A 20,364-nucleotide genomic window follows, 5' to 3' on the forward strand; every position below is an offset into this window, starting at 1 on the left:
GCAGGCTTGCTTTCTGGTTTCATAGGCCCCAAAGGAGGGGAGTTTTGCCCCAGGAGGGGTCACACCCAGAGCTTCCCCATCCCTGACTCAGATTATTCAGAGGATGAGATTTGGGGGTCTGAGAATGGCGAGATTTAGATCAGGTTTGGGATTTTGAGTTGATGCTGTAGTGGGCTGAGACTCTGGGGGGCCTTGGGATGGGGTAGATGCAGTTTGCGTGTGGAATGGATATGACTTCTGGGGTCAGAGGGTGGACGGGTAGGCAGGGTAATGGCCCCTGAAGATGTCCATTCCCCCATCCCTGGAGCCTGTGAATACATCGCATGGCAAAGGAGACTCGGCAGATGTGGTTACTTTAAGGACCTCGAGATGAGGGCGAGCCTGGATTCCCAAGGGGGTCTGATCTAACCATGTGGGTCCTTAGACTCTGAGACCTTCCTTGACTCAGGGGAGATGTAACTTCAGAGAAGAGGCGCAGAGAGACGCAGCCTTGCTGGCTTGGGGAGGGGGGATAAGCCGAGGAATGTGAGTGGCTACCCGCTGGTTTATTCACTGAAGCGAGCAGTCGAATTGGGGACAAATGATCCATTTTTGGACCCAAGTGATCAGTAGATCAGGTATGAGTTTGTTTGGCAAATGACTTGCCTCTGGGGGTATGTAGCAGTTACCATCGTTGCCACTTAAATGAGTGAATTAATCAATTGTAAGTGTCTTTGAACGTGTCTAGTCTTGTACCTATTTGTAAAGAGTCGAAAGCTGGATGAAGCTTAACTCTGTGTTGTTCCGCTCACTGGCTGAGTGGCGCTGATCTGTCAGAGCCAAGTTCCCGAGCTATAAGGTGAGGAGCCCTTCTCCACCCCACAGGGGCCGGGAGGCCCATCATATAGGCGCCCGCGCAGGGGCCTGCCCTGTTGAGCGAGATCTCCCCAAAGCCTGGCTCCCTCCAAGGTGAGGGGAGGTTTGCTCCGTTCCGGGAAACCGGCTCCAGCCCCGTTCAGCGGCACTCACCGGGGGCAGGGGGAACCCGTTGTACCGGAGGCGTGGGTTCCAGCCTCTGGGTTCGCTGATGCCGTCCTCATAGGCGGGGGGCAGCCACCTGGCCAGGGCTGTGTTGGCGGCTCCTCGCCTAGGGTGGTCTCTGTGGAGACAGCGGGGCTCCGTGTTTGAGTCGAGGAGGGACGAAGCAGCAGGGCCGATGCAGTGAACTGTCCCCAGGGACACGGTGGAGCCGGCGCCCCTGGGGCGACTGTAGGGGGTGAAGCCCTCTGTCCAGTGGGGACCACACGCCCCCGTGGTGCTGAGACGCTTCCCGGGCTGTAAGGGCGCAGGTGGTCTCGAGGGAGCTGACTCCCAAAGCCCGCATGCACGTGCCCTTCCCCCCTCAGCACCTGAACCTGGGGCGCCCTGTCCGTCCATGTGTCTCCCACCTTCGCTGCCCAGTTTCCCTGCGTTTCCTCTGAAGGCTGCGTCTCACTCGGGAGCCCGCCGTGGGCACCTCCCTGGGGCTCCAGACAGAGTCACACCCGAAACCCCGCCGTGCTGAACGTGCTCCCGTCAAAGCTCCTACCACCACCTGGGCAGGATGCCCTTTCCTATCGCCTGTATTTACCTTTAGGACAAAGTTTCTGCTAGAAAGTGGAATCTTTGGAACTTGCTGAAATGTCCTAAATTCAGAAGTGAGATGGTTGTGTAAATACATTTGTTTGAATCAGAAATAAGTCAAGCTTTTTCTGAGAGAAAGTATCAACAAGTCTCACTTGGTTCACGGATTTGACAGAGAGCATGGACTCAGCCAATTAAGGTAAATGGGAATGTTTTCCATAAACAGACTGATCTGCAGTTTCATTCTATTAGTCAAAATATATTTTGACAAAAATATAAAGTGCATGCTGAGGCAAAGTTGTGTCTAATGATATTTTGATTTTACAGACTACTTTCGAGCATGACTTTTGAGTCATGCAGGTGCCTCTAAGTCAAAGGGACCGGTATCAATAAGAATCAGTGTGTCCCAGAAATGTTTCCAGCAATGAGGAAATGAGAGACAAATGATTGGTAACTAGTCCTTGTGCAAATCACATATGAATAGTCAATATATACGTATGTGATCACATATGTAAATGTATAAAATAAATACGTGACTATGTAACATTTAGAAAATACAAGAATAAAATGCCTAGAGAGCATACATAAAAGTAAAGGACTATGTAAAAGGAGAAAATAAAATACTTTAACCACAAAATATCCTACATTTAGGAAGAAACCATCAGACAAATTAGAATGGAAATGTTAGTTCAAAGACAAAAGAAAAAAAGGGGAATTTTCTGTTAGAGAAAAATTTGTTCTGTTTTTTAAAAATGGATTATTTGGGTACAAAATTGTTGTGGTATCCAAGGTCCCTCGGCCTTTATCAGCACATCCCTATGGCAATAATAGCCATGGGGGTGTTTGGTGGCTGCAGAATCTTCCAAAAAGAAAGGAGTGAGGCTGGAGTTTGCAGGTGGACAGGAGACAACTTTGCTGGGCTCTTTGAGGTCACGTAGCAAAAGCATTTGATTTGGAAAAGATTGGGATCTAGGCTTTCTAATATTCTTTCCTGCATCTGATGTGTGGACACTCAGAACATTTAGGGAGTGAAGTCTACAAGAATCGTGGCAAGCTAAAGGATTTTTAAAATTTTTAAAGTATTTGTAAATATAAATATTGAAGAATTAGTTGGTTTGTTTTGACACTAAATTATTACACCATTTGAGACATAACGTCCACCCATCGTTCTTCTATAAATGGGACTGGTTTGGATGCTCTGCCCAGAAGTAAAGGAACCATGGGCTGCTGAGAACTTGCTAAGCTCTTGTTTGAGGCAAGAGCCCACAGTTAAGGCAGGGACGCCCCAGGGCTCCTGACGCTGGAGAAGAGGGACTTTCTTGCTTCTGAGGCTCCTCCCAGCCCTGCCGCTGCGTCCGGGGCCACTCAGGAGTGATGAGTAGCAGTGGGTGATGACGGTTACTTCTGCATGTCTGAAGGGACAGGAAATGGGGGTAATTCTAGTTGTAATACTCCGTTGGTCTCCAGCACAACCAGAGTGGCTTAATTTGCAAAACCGTATGGGACAGTAGTGCATTTAATCAGCTGCAGTCAGTCAGCTTTAATGCAGCGTTCTGGTCTGTTACGGTTGGCTTGTCTTTATTGAAATTCCATAAAGTGCGGCTCTTTCACTCAATTAAGAATAACGAGAATGTTAATTTAACTGCTCAGGGGATTGGTTTTGTTTTTTTTGTTTGTTTGTGCTTTTTGCTGATTGACTGTCCTGTTTCAGCAGCTCCCGGGACATCACACGGTTTCTGTGACCGTCTCACCCTCTGGTCGGGTCAGAGCCCAGCCTGCTGGGCAGGACCCAGGGGTACCACGTGGGGGCCTCGCAGCCACCAGGCGGGCCCCCTCCAGGCTTCCGGCATCGCTCTCGGACGCTGCCAGCCTGGAGCAGAAGACCCGCGGCGGCCCCAGGGGGTCAGCTTTCACCAGCACGTGGTTCCTTTAGTAGATCTGGATTGACGAGCGCATTGGAAATGGTCGCAAAGCTGACAGCAAGCAGGTGACGCGTCTCTGGAGGAGAGTTTCACGAGGGGGACAGGTGTCTTGCCCCCCCGCGGCTCCGCGTTACTGGGATTGGTTTGAAACACCAGCTCTTCTCTCTCAGACACCAGGCAGCTGAAAATCTGCTCTGGGGGCTATTTTTATAACAAGTGGATGTGTGAACGTTTGAGTTTGGTGTGGGCAGGTTTTGAACTAGCAAGTCTGAGCCTGCAGAGAGGATCGGCCACCTTGGGGCCGATACTCAGCGGCCCTTGTGTCTCATTTATAAAACAGTTAGCGAGGCTTCAAGGTGGTATCACTGGAGTTTTCTGAGCAGGTATATTATGCTTGGGGCAGAAAAAAAAGTATGAAGTCCCTGCTGGTCCTTTGGATCTAGTTGCTGTAAATACTGTGACACGAGATTCAATCGTCATCATGGAAGGGAAGAAAGGGACTCGGCCTCCACCCACAGTTCCCTGGAAGGTGCATCCCCCAGAGCCCATCAGCAGGGGGCATTGGCTGCCCCCTCCTCGGCGGTGGGGCTGAGAGCGGAGCCGGGAGGGGGGCCGTGGGCAGAGGACACCCCTGACCCTGGTCCTGCCGTCCATGACCCCACATCCACCTGCAAGTACAGTTTCCGCGGAACACGGCACATGGGGCTCTGGGGGTGCTGGGGGCCCAGAGGTGGTTGGGGTCTCCTGGAATGTTTGGGGGTTGCCTGAATGGACTGACCTTCTGGAAAGAGCGATCAGAGTATGAGACGGCCTGAGTCGGTGGCTGAGAGTGGACAGCAAGTACACAGAAAAAGAAATGGAAGAAAGTTGGGGTGACCTCAGGGACACGTGGGAAGGATTATGATTAGCATCGCTGGTGAAAGTGGTACCTGGCTGCCAGGGAGCCGAAGACCTTTAAAATCTGTGTCTTATTAAAGATACACACAGAAGTATTGGACACACGGGCGTAAGGAAGAGGCTTGACCAGTTCTTAATATAATGGAGTCAGTATTGTACACTGTCTTTAATGAAACCTCAGACAGTCTATGGAGATTCTGCCCTGGTGGCACCTGTCACGTTCAAGTACAACCTACAGGTGAGAGCGAGGGCGCTGCGGAATTACCTGTTGTTGCAGGCGCCCGTGATGAGCCTGAACTTGTTTGCCAGGCAGGTGTTTGGACACCTGGGGGGAAGCATGTAGGGCTGGCATCCGGACAGGTGTGCAATCGTTTTCAGTAGGTCTTCTGATAAAACATCTAAAGAACAAGCACCAAAGCTTCAGCCCTCTGTTGTAATAACAAACCTACCCGACCGGGTAAACGTTCTAACGTGACTGGGATTCACACAGAACCCTCCTCATTCTTTGCAGGAAGCCCTTCCTTCCCCTTGAAATCAATCCTCTCTCATTTAACCCCCTTGAGTGTCCTCATTGCTAGGAATGTGGGGTTTAAAATTTATTTTTGCTTTGCGATCTTTCAGAAAAGCAATTCTGAGAGCTCTGACCCCGGAGGTAAGCACTTCCCAGAGGCATCTGCAGCCTCGCCTGTGGAATCTCCAGTGTTTGCCATGCTGCTCGGCTGAGGTTGGGGGCCCACGCCCTGACCTCAGAAGACGGCAAATACCTGGCCTCTGTCCTCCCCGCAAACCCTACCTCAGTCAAGTTTCCTAACGGTATCCGTGTGTCCATCTACAAAACCCTTCTTTTTTCCCTCATGTTGATGTTTGGTTCCTTCTCATAAATCTTTCTAGGTTAGGGCCCCAGGAAACAGTCTCTTATTTTTTGCCAATTTTGTTGCTGTTTATTTGACAAATCAAAGCGAGGACCACTTTCTTGGCTGTTGGTAGAAGGAATCACTGGTTACTCCCCAAGATGGTTTGTATAAATCTTCAAGGATAATGCCATAAAACTGGCCAGATCCTGATGAAATCAAGATAGAAAAACACTGGAAGACACGCATCCCATTTTCAAACTAGAGAGAAACAAAACTAGCTTAATTAATGTTCACTGAACAACCTCTATGGAATGACTGTATGTGGACAGTTAAATGAACCTTAGACTACAATTTTTATTTAATCGATAGAGAAATACACATTCCTTAACAAGGTGTGTACAGAGGTTTTGTACCAGGAAACGCTCAAGCACATACGAGAGTATAACAGACAAAGTCCATGAGAAGAACCACAGTGGGGCTTCCCTGGTGACGCAGTGGTTAAGAATCCGCCTGCCAATGCAGGGGACACGGGTTCGATCCCTGGTCCGGGAAGATCCCACATGCCACGGAGCAACTGAGCCCGTGCACCACAACTACTGAGCCTGCACTCTAGAGCCGAGCCTGCGTGCCACAACTACTGAGCCTGCATGCCACAACTACTGAGCCTGCATGCCACAACTACTGAAGCCCGTGCGCCTAGACCCTGTGCTCCACAACAAGAGAAGCCACCACAATGAGAAGCCCGCGCACCACAACAAAGAGTAGCCCCCGCTCGCTGCAACTAGAGAAAGCCCATGTGCAGCAACGAAGACCCAACACAGCCAAAAATAAATAAAAGAATAAATTTATTTTTTAAAAAAAGAACCACGATCATAGCTATGTTCATACACAACCAGTGTCAGGAAACATCCCTAGGGGAGGAGTGCCAACATTTGATTGTAGACACTGTTTGGTGACGAACTGATGGGGAAACATTTGGATCCTTTCATTTTACTAATTCTGAAATTTCTAGATTGGCTATGCTGATAGTGGAAATAATAGAAAACATCCTAGACTACGGGGTTCTTCAATTCTGCACCACAGCCTGGCCCAAACCCATCAGCTGAATACACCCGCAGACCTGGGCAATGGCCCTGCGACTCTACACCGTGAAGCCGAGGCCGGCAGGACCTCTGACTGCAGTCACCGCGACCGGAGTCCCGGCTGCACGGAGACAGGATTGCGGACCAACAGTCCTTAGAGACAGTTTTCAGCTGCTTCAGTAAAAACATTTCAAATGGATCTTTGGTTGCTATAAAGTTGATTAAACTTAACTTCTAAGTTTAGTATCTGAGAATTCAGGTTAATCCCGATTTAGCTGCGTCTGTCTTATTCTAAAAGCAAAGTAAATCAGCATTAAACTAATCGACAGCTAATTGGGAGGAAAACTCAGAGACCAAGTAGCTCATGACACCACATTGAAAAAAGTCTCCATAAGTTTTGGACTTAGAATTATGCCTGTGATCGAAATCACTTTCACTCAGTATCTTAGCGTCAACGGAGCCTTTGATGGGATGCAGCTCGCCCCTCGTGTTTGCTGGTGTGCCTGTGGCCACCCGAGAGGACGACCAGGGTGACTGTCCCATCTCAGGGAAGAGCACGCTGGCTCCCAGAGGCCTGAGCAGGACCCTGAGGCAGTTTTCTCAGGAGAAGCGGGGCCTCTGTCCTCGTCTCCCTGGAACACGCTGCGTCCCACAGAAGTGAGTGTCCCCCAGGTTTTAACCAGGTCGGTCGGGGCCTCGGAAGTACCCCTCAATCATTTCATACCACAGAGCGGGGCGCTTAGATTATTGAGCTGGTTCTCCAAACCCGATCTGAACAGCAGAGAAGCAGTGATTTCCCAGACTAACAAAACCAAACTACTGAGCCTCTTAAAGAACCGCTCATTTGTCCTGTGAACGAGTGGGCATCGCACCCTGCGGGGACCCCCCCCCCCGCCCTGACCTGCCCCCCTCCCCCGGGTGCTCACCTGTGGGCGGCCCAGGCGGTGCAGAGCGTAGGTGAGCCCTCCTCATCGCCTCCTGCACCGACATCTCCATGACGTCCGCCGCCCGGGACGCAGCGCGGCTGGCGGGCTCAGGGAGTTTGGAAAAAGACAGAAGCTGTGACGGAGAAATGATTTCTCTTTTGTGGAGGTTTCTGGGCACAAAGAGGAGATGTAAAGTCAATTATTCTTTTATGGTGTTTGGTAATTACTTACTAATCAATCACACGCACCTTTACTTAGTACCTGCCAGGCGACAGGCAGGTGGGGATTCAAGGACCCCGTCCACAAGGACCGCAGGATTTAGTGAAGGGATGGGACCCAAGTGTAGACAATCTGCCAGTGTTGAAAGGCGAAGAGAATGACCAACGTTTGTCTTTTACAAACTTGCATAGCCAACTCATTTGATCCTCATAACGGCTGCGTGAGATCAACCTTCTCATCAAAGTCCAGTTAGTAAATGGGTTTGCTAACATTGCCTGTACATCTACCATGCGTTGCCATGAAAACTAAACTAAGTTGGTTTCAGAACACTTTCTGACAGTGGCCCATCTGTGTATGTTTGCCGCTGATTCATATTCTTCTTGGTCACTTTGTAATATACTTAAAATTTTTGTTGAGATAAGGTCGTCTCACTTTTTATGTTGATAGTTTTTCTGGCTTGTTGTGAAATACTGATTTTTAGTGTTATTTAAGGAGATTTTAAGTGCTAATTAATGTTTCACTGAGAATATCACTGTGGATAAATAAATTGATTATGTAACTTGAAAAAACAACCCGGTTAGACGTGAGGGTTCCAGCTGTTGGATGAGGCTCTGAGAGCCAGCAGCCTGTCCCGGTCCCAGACCAGATGTGCTGAGGCTGCGACCGGCTGTGTCCGTGCCAGTCAGGCGGCTCACGGCACAGCCGAGCAGGTTTTGGCCCCGTGAGATACGTGTTGGACTTTAACCCGTAGGACGGTAAGATAATAAATTACGTTGTTGTAGCCACTGAGTTTGTGGTGATCTGTTACGGCGGCAGCGGCCGTGGGCTCTGGTCCTGCAGAGGAAGCTGGGTCTTTCTAGGAGGACAGGAAGCCTGGCCTTTACTGGAAGGAGTCCTTAACCGCGCTTTGGACAGTGAACAAAGCTCTGTCTGCCAAGGCTGTTCGCTGTGTAGACAGCCTCGGAGAGCCGTCTGGAGAGAGGCAGCCGGGGCCCCTTCTCAGGAGAGCTGGTGTCTTAGAAAACAGACAGGATCTTCCTGGGCCACCGCCCACCAGCCCCCGGGCCCTTCCCCAGGCCGCGGCCGGAGCCCCAGGGCAGCAGGAGGGCCTGTGCCGGCCTGGAACTCACCTCCCTGTTTGCTCAGGTCTCAGTGGGGATAGCCTAATTTCCAGGTTTCTAGTGTTTTTCTTCTGCTGTTACTAAAATCCGCTGTTCAGCACAGTCAGCGAGTAGCCTTTGTTTCAACATTTACGTTTGAAATGAAGCCCCCAGGCCACAGACTTTGCAAGCGGTCAGTTGCCCCTCGGGAGAAAGCAGGTCACCTCAGGAGAGGACGGTGCAGCCTTCCGCTGCAGGGGGGTCCAAGGAGGCTCAGTGCCTTCTCTCCACGGGGGTGTCAGCAGCTCTTCCCCTTTTTCGTGGATAGTGTTGATATCACAGTCGGGGACACACTAATAAAGTCAGACTTCAAGAGAAGATTTCTTCTTTCTTTCCCCTTTGGTTCAAGTTTTTATAAAATAAGCAAAACTTACTTGCAGCCAATGTGGACAATAGGGACTTTTTCTGGTGGGAATAATAGAAATTTGAAATAAACCGACCTCTGCCTTGTGATATTTTGTATCTTGAGACCTTAAATAATTATTAGTCAGCTTCCAGCAAAATAACACACTTGTGAAGATAAAGCCTGCTTTTTAGATTCTTGTGTGTTTGTCGTGTTTGCTTTACAAACATCTAACGTGAGACTATAATATTCTTAATACTGATGTCACTTTTATATCTAAAATGAAGGTGTTTCTTAATGATTTAAAAGGAATGGGGGGCAGATTTAATTCCTAGGTAAGGTTACAGCTGTGTCACAGAGCCCGGACGCTGCGGCCGTGTGTCTGGACCCCTCCTGCCCCCTGGGTCTGAGGCCAATTCTGCAGGAACCAGGTTCCCTCATCTGTCTTTTGAAGCAGGATATATTGAACCCTGGCTGCATCACTGCCCTTTGCTCTGTTTTGCTAGAGAGGGAATTCGAATACGGGTCCTCTCGGTTGTTTGCGTGTGACCCCAGAAACGAGAATAAGCTCGCGTGAGTCTCAGCCCCTAATCTGTAAGGTGGAGGAAACTGTGAAGAAGACGATGGGCAAATCCGCTAAGCCCCGGGAGCCGGCGCTCCTCCTTCCCACTCCCGGGACGGTACCTTCTCATCGTGGAGTAGACGGCCTGGTCCACCAGCAGCTTGCTCGCCTCCACGATGCCCCTGACTCGACACTCCTCCGTCTCTCCTACGAACGAAGCAGCACACCGTCAAACGCAAAGTTCGCAAACTCCCCGCCACGTGCAGCTGGATGTAGTGACAACCACGCGACGTCTGGGACCCTCCTCCGTGGGGTCCTGGGTCTGTTTCCCCATCGTAAGTGCGTGTTGGTTCCTCGCTGGCGGAGACCCTGGGGATGGGGTGGGGAGGGACCCAGCACCACCCTTACGCGGGCGGCCCGGCCGTTCCTACTTCTCGCTTGCCCCAGCCACCTCCAGGGGTTCTGAATCGCTTGTTTTCTGAGCGTTTTAGTTACCTAAACCAGTGGTATAGAAAGTTTATAATAATAGTTGCCTATTTTAACTTGTGCATTTAAGAGAAGATAAATGACTCCAATACACCAGCAGTTTGCAGTGAAAAGACCCTTATGTTTTATTTTAGTTTTTAGTGCTTGGCATGTTTAACAAGTTCCGTGGTATGAATGTTTGCGTTTCTCCAGAATTCGTATGTTGACATCCTAGCACTCAATGGAACAGCGTCAGGAGGAGGGGCTTTGGGAGGTGACGAGGTCGTGAGGATGGAGCCCCCATCGTGGGGTACCTGCCCTCGTATAAGGGACCCACGAGCTCCCGCCCCTTCCTCCAGGCGAGGGCACAGTGAGAAGACCCCATCAGTGAACCAGGAGGAGGGTCCTCACCAGAATCTGAAGGTGCTGGAGCCTTGATCTGGGACTTCCGGCCTCCAGACTGTGAGAAGCAACGGTCTATTGTTTATAAGTCCCGCAGTCCATGGTTCTGTGATCACAGCCCAAGTGTACTGAGACAATAATTTAAGATTCTGTCTTGGGGTTAAAATGTGAGGTTCCAAGTGAATATTATAAAGTAGGCGACTCCTTCCAATAATGCACACAAGTAACTTCTGTTACTAAATTACCTTTTGCATAATCAATACTTCATCAAAGGAAATGCATTCATTTCTAAGAATAAATAGAATATCAGAATGTTCTTGAACGTTACACATCTAAATAGAAAGAAAGCTATTTTTAAAATGGTAAATTTCCATATCTTTAGAATTACGTGGGCATAGCGTATTCCAGAAAATATATTAAATTCCTGAGCAAATTTAGGAGGATTAAGTTACCGGATAGCTTTTGTCCTAAAATTTAACGGAAGATTTTGTTGCAAGAAGAAGTAAAGGGACTCGAAACTGTAAGAAAAGTTTGGGGGATTCAGACGGCAGGTTCCTGGGAGGCGGAGACCTTGTCAGAGTACATCCTGCACCCAGGAGCCCAGCGTGGGGTCTCGCCCCAGGTGGACCCACAAAGGCATCTTGAAGGATGGTGGGGTTTCGCCTCCAGCCCCTCAGTGTCCTTCCCCAGCCATCAGCGCACGTTCCACACCGTGACTCCCTCTGGTCCTTTCTCTCTGCCCCCTCTGCTCCTCCAGCCCCGGGCTGGTGGAGGGCACATGGGGCGGAAGCGGCCTCAGCTCGGCCGGGTCCAGGCCGCCACGGCCATGGGTTCCTGCCGTGGGGTCTGAAGCACACGGCGGGCGGGCGGCACAGGAAGGGGGCAGAGCGGGGGAGTCAGGGGGACCCCAGAGGCGCCCCCAGCGTGGGGCTGCAGAACCCGCAGGAGAGGCCAGCCTTTTCAGGGACCCCTGCCCTGGGGCTGGAGGGGATTTCACTCAGCTCTCAGGACTGGGAGCCCCACGAAAGCTCGGGGTTTAAGGCCCTTGTGACCTTCATGTATTTCCTTTCGTTCCCGTCCAAACCCTCCGTCCACATTTTTGTTTCTGAGGTCAGCCTGGCCCTGCGTTGGCCGAATGCACTGACCCCCCTGCCTCTTAGGTCTCCTGCAATGAGATCAACTGCTGGCTCTTCGCGGGCACTTGGCAGTTATTTGAGAACGAACGGATTCAGTAAAAAGAAAAATGTTTATCTGTCACCACTATCTTTGGAATTAACAGTTGCTAGAGAGATCCTTCCTTTTCTTGACGGTATTAACATTGTCATTTAAGCGTCATCGATCATATTTGACTTATTCTCCAGTATTTTTCTTTACTATGAAATATTTCACCGAGTTCCTAAAGATAGTGTTACAGGCTTGCAGATTATTATCTCTTCAGATATTGCATAAGAAATGTATTTTTGTGCTGAAAATTCCCCATAAAAGTGTAGTTCTCGTCTTGAACGGCCTCCCGTCTCTGCCGGCCGCGGGCGGATGTGACCCGTTTCGTTTCCTCCTCACCGTGTGGCGCCCCAGCCTCGTCTCCCCTCCTGGCTCTTCATCACCTCCTTCAGCTGCAGGTGAGCAGCCGTGGGGCACGGGGTGGCGTCCAGAGACACAGCATCCGGTCGTAGGATCACAGACTGGGAGATCTGGAGCCTAACCTCTTCTTTTCAGATCCGAAGACTAAATTCGAGGGAGTTTCCTGATTCGTCTGATCTGGAGACATCAGCCTTCTGAAGGTGGGTACCACCCGAGGGGGAGAAGGTCCCCTCCGTACATGGTCATCTCATATGGAAAGAGCTAGAATTCAGGAAGCCGTTATGCAAGAAAACACTACAGGCCAGAAAGAAGGAAGTCACTTATTTCCAAAGAGTGATTACTAAAAAAACAAGGCAAGAGTGCTGGACTCTTCCTCTCTGAGCTGTACCCTCGACTAACTCCGAGGACGTGGCTTTGCTCTGAGCTCTGTGTTTAGTCCTGACTTCAATGATACCTGTTTGCTGAAACCCAATGAACTGGAATAAGTCTGCCAACTTTCCTTGTTAAACAGATTCACTCATCAGGCCGGGTTCCCAAATCCCCCATCTGCAGCAACGCCTCTGCTGCCTCTTGTTCATTTGCGTCTGATTCTCTTGTAACAGCTGTGACGTGTTGGAACATTTGCCACACAGATGATTGCACTTCAATCTTGACTTTGCACAAACACGAGAAACGAACCCCAATCCGTGTGGTGATGAACTCACGTGGTTTCCACGATACACGCTCTATTGGGAGTTTTTGAGAGAGGACTTAAACTCCTGCTGTGCAAACGTGCCTAGAGTTCACAAACGGATGTGAGACCTAAGGATAGTTGTTCCTGAGTGTTTATCAGCCAGATTCAAATGTGTGTGTTGTTTCCACGCGCAGATCTGGGAGGTGAGGGTGAACAAGGCCACAGCTCCGCCATCTCTGAGGCCCTTGGGGCCTCTACTTTCTAAGCTGTGAACGGGTGACTGGACCCCACGGGCAGGAGCAGACCACGGAGAAGGCACGCCACCCCGAGGGGCTTCCCACTGGCAGGTGGAGATGGACGTCTGCGGTCCAGCCCGGACCTGTCCTCATGCCCAGTGCCCCCAGCTGGTTCTGAACAGGCGAGAGGGAGCAATCCGACAGGTCGTGTCACAAAGTCTGTGAACACAAGTAATATAAACCCAGACTCAGACAAAAAGTCTGGTGGGATCGTCATTGAAATTTTGGCTACGGAGAAATGTGACTGATAAAAGTTATGTTTCAAAGAAAGTTCGACACTTCTATATACAAAATAGATAACCAACAAAGACCTACTGTATATAACACAGGGAACTATACTCAATATTTTGTAATAAACTGTAAGGGGAAAGAATCTGAAAAAGTGTGTATGTATAACTAAATCACTTTGCTGTACCTGAAGCTAACACGATATTGTAAATCAGCTCTTCTTCAATTATAAATGAATAAATAAATAAATAAAAAAGAAAGTTAACCAGTGCGCAATTATTTTGTTTAAAATGACCACTGGCTTGTCAACTGGGAAAAAAAAAATCCTTGTATTAAAGGCTGTAAAAGTGAAACACTGTACGACTAAGGATATTTTCTAAATAATTAATTTACAAGGTAAACAAGTAATTAGCCAGCTTCAAAGTATTCTAATGACCAATACATTAGGCTCCAAATTGCAGCATTTTTATCAGATGCTCTATTGTGCATTATTTATATATATACTGAAAGTTTGAGGAAAAATAAAACCTCTTAGAGATGGGGAAACAATAAAAAATTGCTCTAGCAAAGCTGTAGATACACCTTTCCCAATTTTTAAAAAATATATGATTTCTAAAACTAAAAACTCTAGTGTGCAGATATATTTATATTCTGTTGAATGGCTCTTACTCATGACAACTTTGTCACTATGGTTTTGTAGAACTAGGACTGTAGTAAATATGAAATGCAATGACCAATTCACAAAGCATTTGCTGCACCCATCCTGTGATGGGTTTACCGGGCTGGGAGGAGGGGGACCACATTGCTTGAGGACATTTAAGATGAAATTGGTTTTTGTTTTTTTCTAGTTCGTACTATCCAGGCACGATGCACTCAGTACTTTAGACGGAGCATCTCACTGATACTCACAAACAGAACTGTGGTGGAGAATCTTCCAGTTTTCTCCATTTTACAGACAGGAAAGTGGCCCAGTCAGTAGTGGGTGGGGACAGAGCCTGACCCCGGCCTCCTCATGGCCTCGACGGCCAGGCCGTTTTCTTAAGGAGCGTATGGGTCTGCAAAGGACTTTGGTGCAACTGTTCGCGTGGCCCCGAGGCCCCCGTGTTCAGTGAAACTGGAGACTCGGTGGCTCTCAGCAGGAGACACCCTGGGGTGGACGTGGCTGCGTGGACTCAGGCCGCTCCTCAGGCCTGGAGGGCGATCAAGGGGCCGGGGCTCGGGGGAGAGGCCAGGGGAGCAGAATGTCCAGCCCTGAAGAGCCCAGAGGGGCGAGCCTGCCCGGGGGGCCCGTGTTGCAGAGGCTGGTGATCAGAGAGCATCCTCGAAACCCCCTCCGACACCCTGCCCCAGTCACATCCCTTCTCCGTGCTTGGGACCTTTTTTTCCTTTTATTTCAAAACAGAAGCAGAGTTTGAGATCTGATGATTTCAACCACAGCATAGCTATACCTTTCTTAACTGAACTTGACATTGTAGCACCCTGATTCCAGAAAATACAGCACAGAAGTGATTCAATGAAAAATGATTTTGTGGTACAGGAACAAACAACTACTCCCAAAGAAATGTTTTTCAAATATATGAGTAGGTAAAAATGGACATTTTCTATTGTGTAATCATAGGAAAATCAGTTATTTTTCAGAAAGAATTGTATTCTAATCCTTCTAAACTCAAGAATTATTGTTCTTTTCTTGGAAAGTGGAAGAAACACTGAAGAGGTCTTACCTGATTCTGGAGAACCCACGATGCTTCCTGTTCTGGTCGCTGGGAGCAATAACTTTATGATTTCAGAAGACCGTAATTTATTGCTACTCACCCCAAAAGAGGTCCTTGTGTCTCAGGAGGAAAGAGAAGACAGCTCCGGCACAGGCCACAGCAAGCGTGGTGCCCAGGACGGCCCGAGCTCCCATCCTGAAGAGGAATTGAGAGCGTCAGGCAGTCAAGGGCGCGGTCAACTCCTCAGTTAGAGCCCCTGTCAACGACTCTGCACGCACTGGTCCCTGCAAGGCGGCTGCTCTCAGAAGCTTGGGTCCGAGCTCCGGGAGGTTCTGACCCACATGGCTGTGGTGTGGACAGGCCTCACCCGCCCAACTATCTGAAAACAGATCCCCCTCTTGGGCAGCTGTGGTCGCCAGAATAGCTCAGTGACAACCTGTTTCAATTCATGGTGACGCCTAATGCCGTAAAACTTCTGGGAATAATTACAGGGAATAAAACAAATCTATTTCCCATAACACATCTCTGTAGAATAAAAAAAATGAATAATACAAGGAATTTAGCCTTTAGAAAAGAGGTAAATAAAATTTCTAAATGCATGTGGGATTTCCTACCACATTCTTTTTCCTGCTTATAAACTGATTTCAGAATCACAGAGCTGTTAAGACAAAGCAAAAACTCCAAATCAATCATTTCTGTTTTCCCAATTTTTCTTTTCCTAGGCTCGGGTGTTCTGCTGCTATTTTTGGGCCACGAACTTTGTTAAACGGGGTGGTGCTGACAGGGCATCCTGAGTGGAGCACGTGTCAGGGCCTGCTGACCTGTGAACCGACCTGGCCACACCTGCCGGCCGCGCTCTCTGCACTGAGGTCGCAGGAATCCTAACAGTCGCCAGCCCCGCGGTCCTGCTCAGACAGGCTCCCAGATGTGCCCTGAGCCCGAATAACAGCCTCCCTGGAACTGCTTTACAAGTTTCAGTGATGCACTTCTCCCAGAAAAAGGAAAACCAAAAAGTTTCACAGCCAGACCCTCTCCTCCGCTCAGCCAGGAGGTAGGTGTGCAGGACAGGTGACCCAGGACGTGCCCGGCTGCCCGGGGCCTGGCCTCCCGCCTATAAAGAGGCTCCAGGCTCCACTCCCTGCCCACGTCACCGGGCTGGACCGGTTCCCGTTCCTGGGTTGGCTGGACGTTTACGTCTGTGTTTGCACAGAAGGCTGTGTGTTGGCCAGGTGTGGCCTCACCTGGGTCCATGTGAGGTTGAGCCTCTGGCCCTGGAATGAGGAGGAAAGGGAAAGAATGCGTATGTGTCGGGAGAGAAGAAACCAAGTAAAACGGGCCCCGCGTAACCTCGCACTGTCCTCTCTCTTGCTTCTCTGAGTTGATCACCTTATGAAAAAGAACACATTCCTCTTCAGAGGCAGCGGCTCCAGGGAGCCCTGCCGACGCCCTGCATCCCGTCTCTGAGGGCGGGTGAAGCCCGTCTCCTGGCTTGTAGAGAGGGGGCGGTTTCTGGACCTCTCCACCTCCCGTCTGAGTCCCGGGTTTCTTCTGCATGAAAATCATCTTCCTCTTCTTCCTGCTCTCTTTCCCTCTCTTCTTCGTGCCTTGTTCAAGCTTGGGGACGCTCCCTCCAGGAAAGCTGAGGTTAGACGCTAGCACGTACGCAAGGCATTGGGACATCAGGACGTATCTGAAGCATTAGAGTGTCATGATTAGCATAGGAAAGATCAGTCTGAAAGTAACACAGTAAATGAGTTAGAAAAGCAGGTGGGGAATCGTCAACAGTTATGGTAATTTCTCCCTGAAATGGTGGGAACAGGCTGGGACGGTGAGAGGAAGGGCCAGACTCCAAGGCCCCTTCACAGCAAAGCAGGGACTTGGTGACTTGCTTCCCTGGGAGCAGGGAGGGAGCAGAGCCAGGGCCCCGCCAGGCTGAGTTGCTGGCCTGAAGCCGTGGAGGTCCCGCTTCTGACCCTGGGGAAGCCAGGGGAGGAGGGGAACCGGGTGAGAGAAGCAGGGGTAACTGTCCGGGTTTGGACACTGGATTTGAGGCCCTGGGGCTGTCCACAGGCAGCCAGCTGGCCGCGTTTGGAAACACACTTTTGGAACTCTGGGTGGAATTTGCCCGAAGAGGGTCGTGAACGTAGATGAGGCAGCTGAATGTGACACACGGGATGGTTCAGGGAGAACACAGGGACCCAGAGGAGTCTCTTTACTGGGACACCAGCTGGTGTCGGCCTGTGTTTAGGGCCCTGGACGTGAGGACGATCCCAGGAGACCTGATGCTCCTTTGAGACCTCGGCTGGCTCAGGGCAGACGCTCAGACGGGTGGCCTTGCGCACTCAGCCCCAGACGCCGGTCCCCTGGCGTAGCCCTGTTTCCACGGGCATCTGTGCCGGCTGGCTGCACCCAGGAGCAGCGGGTCCTCGTGCCCAAGTCACCCTCCACGACGGGGCCCGAGATGTTCCGTGACTCACGTCAGAGCCTGGAGTTTGCGTGGTGCCCTGTGGGGACGAAGCACTCACGTCCCACTGAGCCTTCTAGAGGTTCCAGCTCACTGGGGTCCCCACCCCACGTCCTCACACGAGGGGTCAGAATAGCACAGGGTTGAGCAAAAAGCATTAGACTGAGATGGAATCCCGGACCCTGACCCTTCGCCCTTGCCGGTGCTCTGAGGCTTTTACTCCTGTTCACCCTCCCAGCCCCATCCCGAAGTGGCGGGGCCCAAACAGAGGTCCTCTTCCTCCAGAAAAGAGGCATAAGAAGGTCACATCGTTATTCTTTCTTTAGTGAATTTAAATCACTACAAGGGATGATAGAAATGTTAGTGGGTATCAAGTCGGTAATGTGCTTTTCTGGTTTATTAAATGTTCTGACGACCTCTGTTTTATATTGTGCATTAAGAACACTGGTATTTGATGAGTTACAAACAAAAAACTATACGACTCTTCTGAAATACCTGTATCATTTAACTAACTGCTTAAAGACAATCTAGGAAAGGGAATCTTTTGGGAGATTTTTAAAAAGCAATTGTGCCCTTTTTAAAAAGAAATAAAGAAAACATGTTGGCTTTTGTTAAAGTAACAATTACACAAGGAAACCTATCTGCTTGGTCAGTCTGGGAAAACCAGCTCAGGGTTGCACTTTTGAGAGGTATTCGTTGCATTTCCAGTGGCCTTTGAAGGGTCCAGAGCATGTGCCCTTTTCAATGTTCTGAAAAAATATTCTCCAGCTTCAGGTAGTGAGACCTGACGGCCCCTCACCTCATACGCACACATCCCAGTTGGTCACGAGGACTGTTGGAATTTGTTGATGTGACCGTCTTTCTAAAGGTATTTTACAAGTCACGGTGCATATGATTTGCCCATGTTCACGTACACAGAAATGAAAGCCCCAGGATGTGTGTCCTGAAGCTTCTGAAGGACTTGTCCTACATTAATAATTGTGTTGCCCACCGTCCGTCTCCCCAGGACCTGGGTCCCCTCCGTGCTGTGTGTGACTCTCCATCTCTACACCTGGAGAAGTGGATGCTTCTTTGTCGTCCACTTAACACATATGAAATGGGGGGAGGTGACAACTAAATACATCTGGATATTCCCTCTGTGTCCACGACCTTCCAAATGAAGACGGGGTCACATGATCTGCCTCCTTTGAAAACACCGTGTCCAGAGTGAGACGTGGCCTCACCTCTTTCCTGGACCCCAGGGCGCTGGGCCGAGTCCCGCGGGTTGGAGACGGCATCTTCCCTGTGTCCTCACCGTCCTCCGCTGTGTGTCTGTGTCCTGACCTCCTCTTCCTACAGGGACATCTGTCCTCCTGGGCTGGGGCCCCTTCTGAAGAGCTCACTTTACCCAAATTACCTCTTTAAAGACCCTATCTGCGCATACATCCTGAGGTTCTGGGGGTCAGGGTGTTGGCATGTGGACTTTGGGGGGATATTATGCAGCCCATCCAGGCTGCAGTGAGGTGCAGCGGGTCCCCCTCCCGCTGGGTCCCCCTTCAGGAGCCCGCTCCTCTCGCTCCCAGCACCAAAGCCGCTGTTCACGTGCGTACCCGCCAAGGAGAAGATGCACCCTCACTGCAGTGTGCGAGAGGCAGCGGGATCCAGGGACCACGCGTGGCCGGGCTGCCCACACGGGCTCCGTGTGAAGAAATGTGTGTCCGCCGGCCCCGTGCCTTCCGCTTCCAGCTCACGTGTGACTCTTGGACGCGGCCTGTGCCGGGGAAGTGCGTGGCCTCCCGCCGTGTGTAGGTAGGTTGACCCTCCCGCCCACGGTGCTGGTGGCCTGCTGTGCGGTGCAGGCGTGGTCCTGCCCGGGTCACTCGAGCCTCCCGGACTCTGGCCCCCAGGCCACGTGGGCAGAGCCAGCCTGGGGACGTCAGTGGTCTACGTGCTGGGTGAGGCTAGTGGTCCACGCCCAGGGCTCTGATTGGGAAAAGCACCCAGTGCCCACTTAGCGGATGGGGCCACAGGTGTAGACTCGGCCGAGGCAGCTGGGGGCCTCGCCCCGACGCCAGGCTCTGTGATTCGAGCACCCGAGGGCCCTCCCACCTGCCCGCTGTGCTTTGTCCTCCGGGTTGCCAGCTCAGCAGGGCCTCTGGGCAAAGGCTTGCCTTGGGGCTCCCCACTCCCGCCAACCCTGCCCCTGCCCCCGGCCCCCCGGAGGAATCTGGAATTTACCCTGAGAGACGAGTGCTGGGAGCCCTGTTACTGCAGAGACGTAGTCCCCGGGTGGAGCCCGGCGGCCGGGTTAGAGGCGGGGGTGGCACCGTGCCCTCGGGTGGCAGATCCCCAGCCCCCGCTGGAGGTGCGGGCTGCTCCTGGGCGCCAGCGGGACGGGGGGCATGGGGCACAGGGAGCGGGCGACGGGCACGGCTGTGCAGGGTCTTCTCCTCTGGGGACATCGGTGCTGAGTCGTCCCCAGAGGTGGCCTTGCTGGGCCGACTCGGGGCCCAGATGCTGGAGGCCTCTGCGGTCTCACGGCCCCGCTTCCTGCATGCAGGGGCACATGGACCGAAGCTCCCCGCCTTTCGGACGAGGAGGAGGACGCCCTGTCCAGGCCGAGGAGAGACGCCCGCAGCGCAGGGCCCAGGGGACCAGCCGGAGTCACCGCCAGGCCCGAGGACGGGTAGGACAAGGGAGACTCTTTAGGCGGGGTTTCCATTTTACTTCTGTTTCTCGCAGTTGTTGCCACAAGGACACATGATTAGAAAGCAGTCTCTCTATTTATATTTTTGTTAAAGATAAGAGGAATTTTTTTAGAAGTTCTCCTTTAGGTTTAGTCATTAGTGACTGACTTGCCAAGACATGAAGAGAGTCTGTGTGAGTATTTGATTCTTGCCGATAAAAATCCTGAACGATCTCACACCTACAATGAACACATCATCAGTTTCATTGAAACGTGAAGTAAATTTACATTTTCACTTAGACTGCTGGGCG

General features: G+C 50.9%; 1 protein-coding gene across 1 annotated transcript in view; it reads right to left on the reverse strand.

Annotated features, from left to right (window-relative positions):
• Positions 1–15,118, reverse strand: part of TPO (thyroid peroxidase) — a 31,687-nt gene extending 16,569 nt beyond the window's left edge. Inside the window, exons 1-5 of the mRNA XM_057558454.1 lie at positions 15,025–15,118; positions 9,690–9,774; positions 7,284–7,453; positions 4,687–4,819; positions 1,009–1,138 (exon numbers count right to left, since the gene is read on the reverse strand). Of these exons, the coding sequence (XP_057414437.1) occupies positions 1,009–1,138; positions 4,687–4,819; positions 7,284–7,453; positions 9,690–9,774; positions 15,025–15,118 (612 nt within the window). The remainder of the gene's footprint in view (positions 1–1,008; positions 1,139–4,686; positions 4,820–7,283; positions 7,454–9,689; positions 9,775–15,024) is intronic.
• Between the last annotated feature and the right edge of the window lie 5,246 nt (positions 15,119–20,364).

This window comes from Balaenoptera acutorostrata, chromosome 12, assembly GCF_949987535.1.
Source record: "Balaenoptera acutorostrata chromosome 12, mBalAcu1.1, whole genome shotgun sequence".
Taxonomy (NCBI): domain Eukaryota; kingdom Metazoa; phylum Chordata; class Mammalia; order Artiodactyla; family Balaenopteridae; genus Balaenoptera; species Balaenoptera acutorostrata.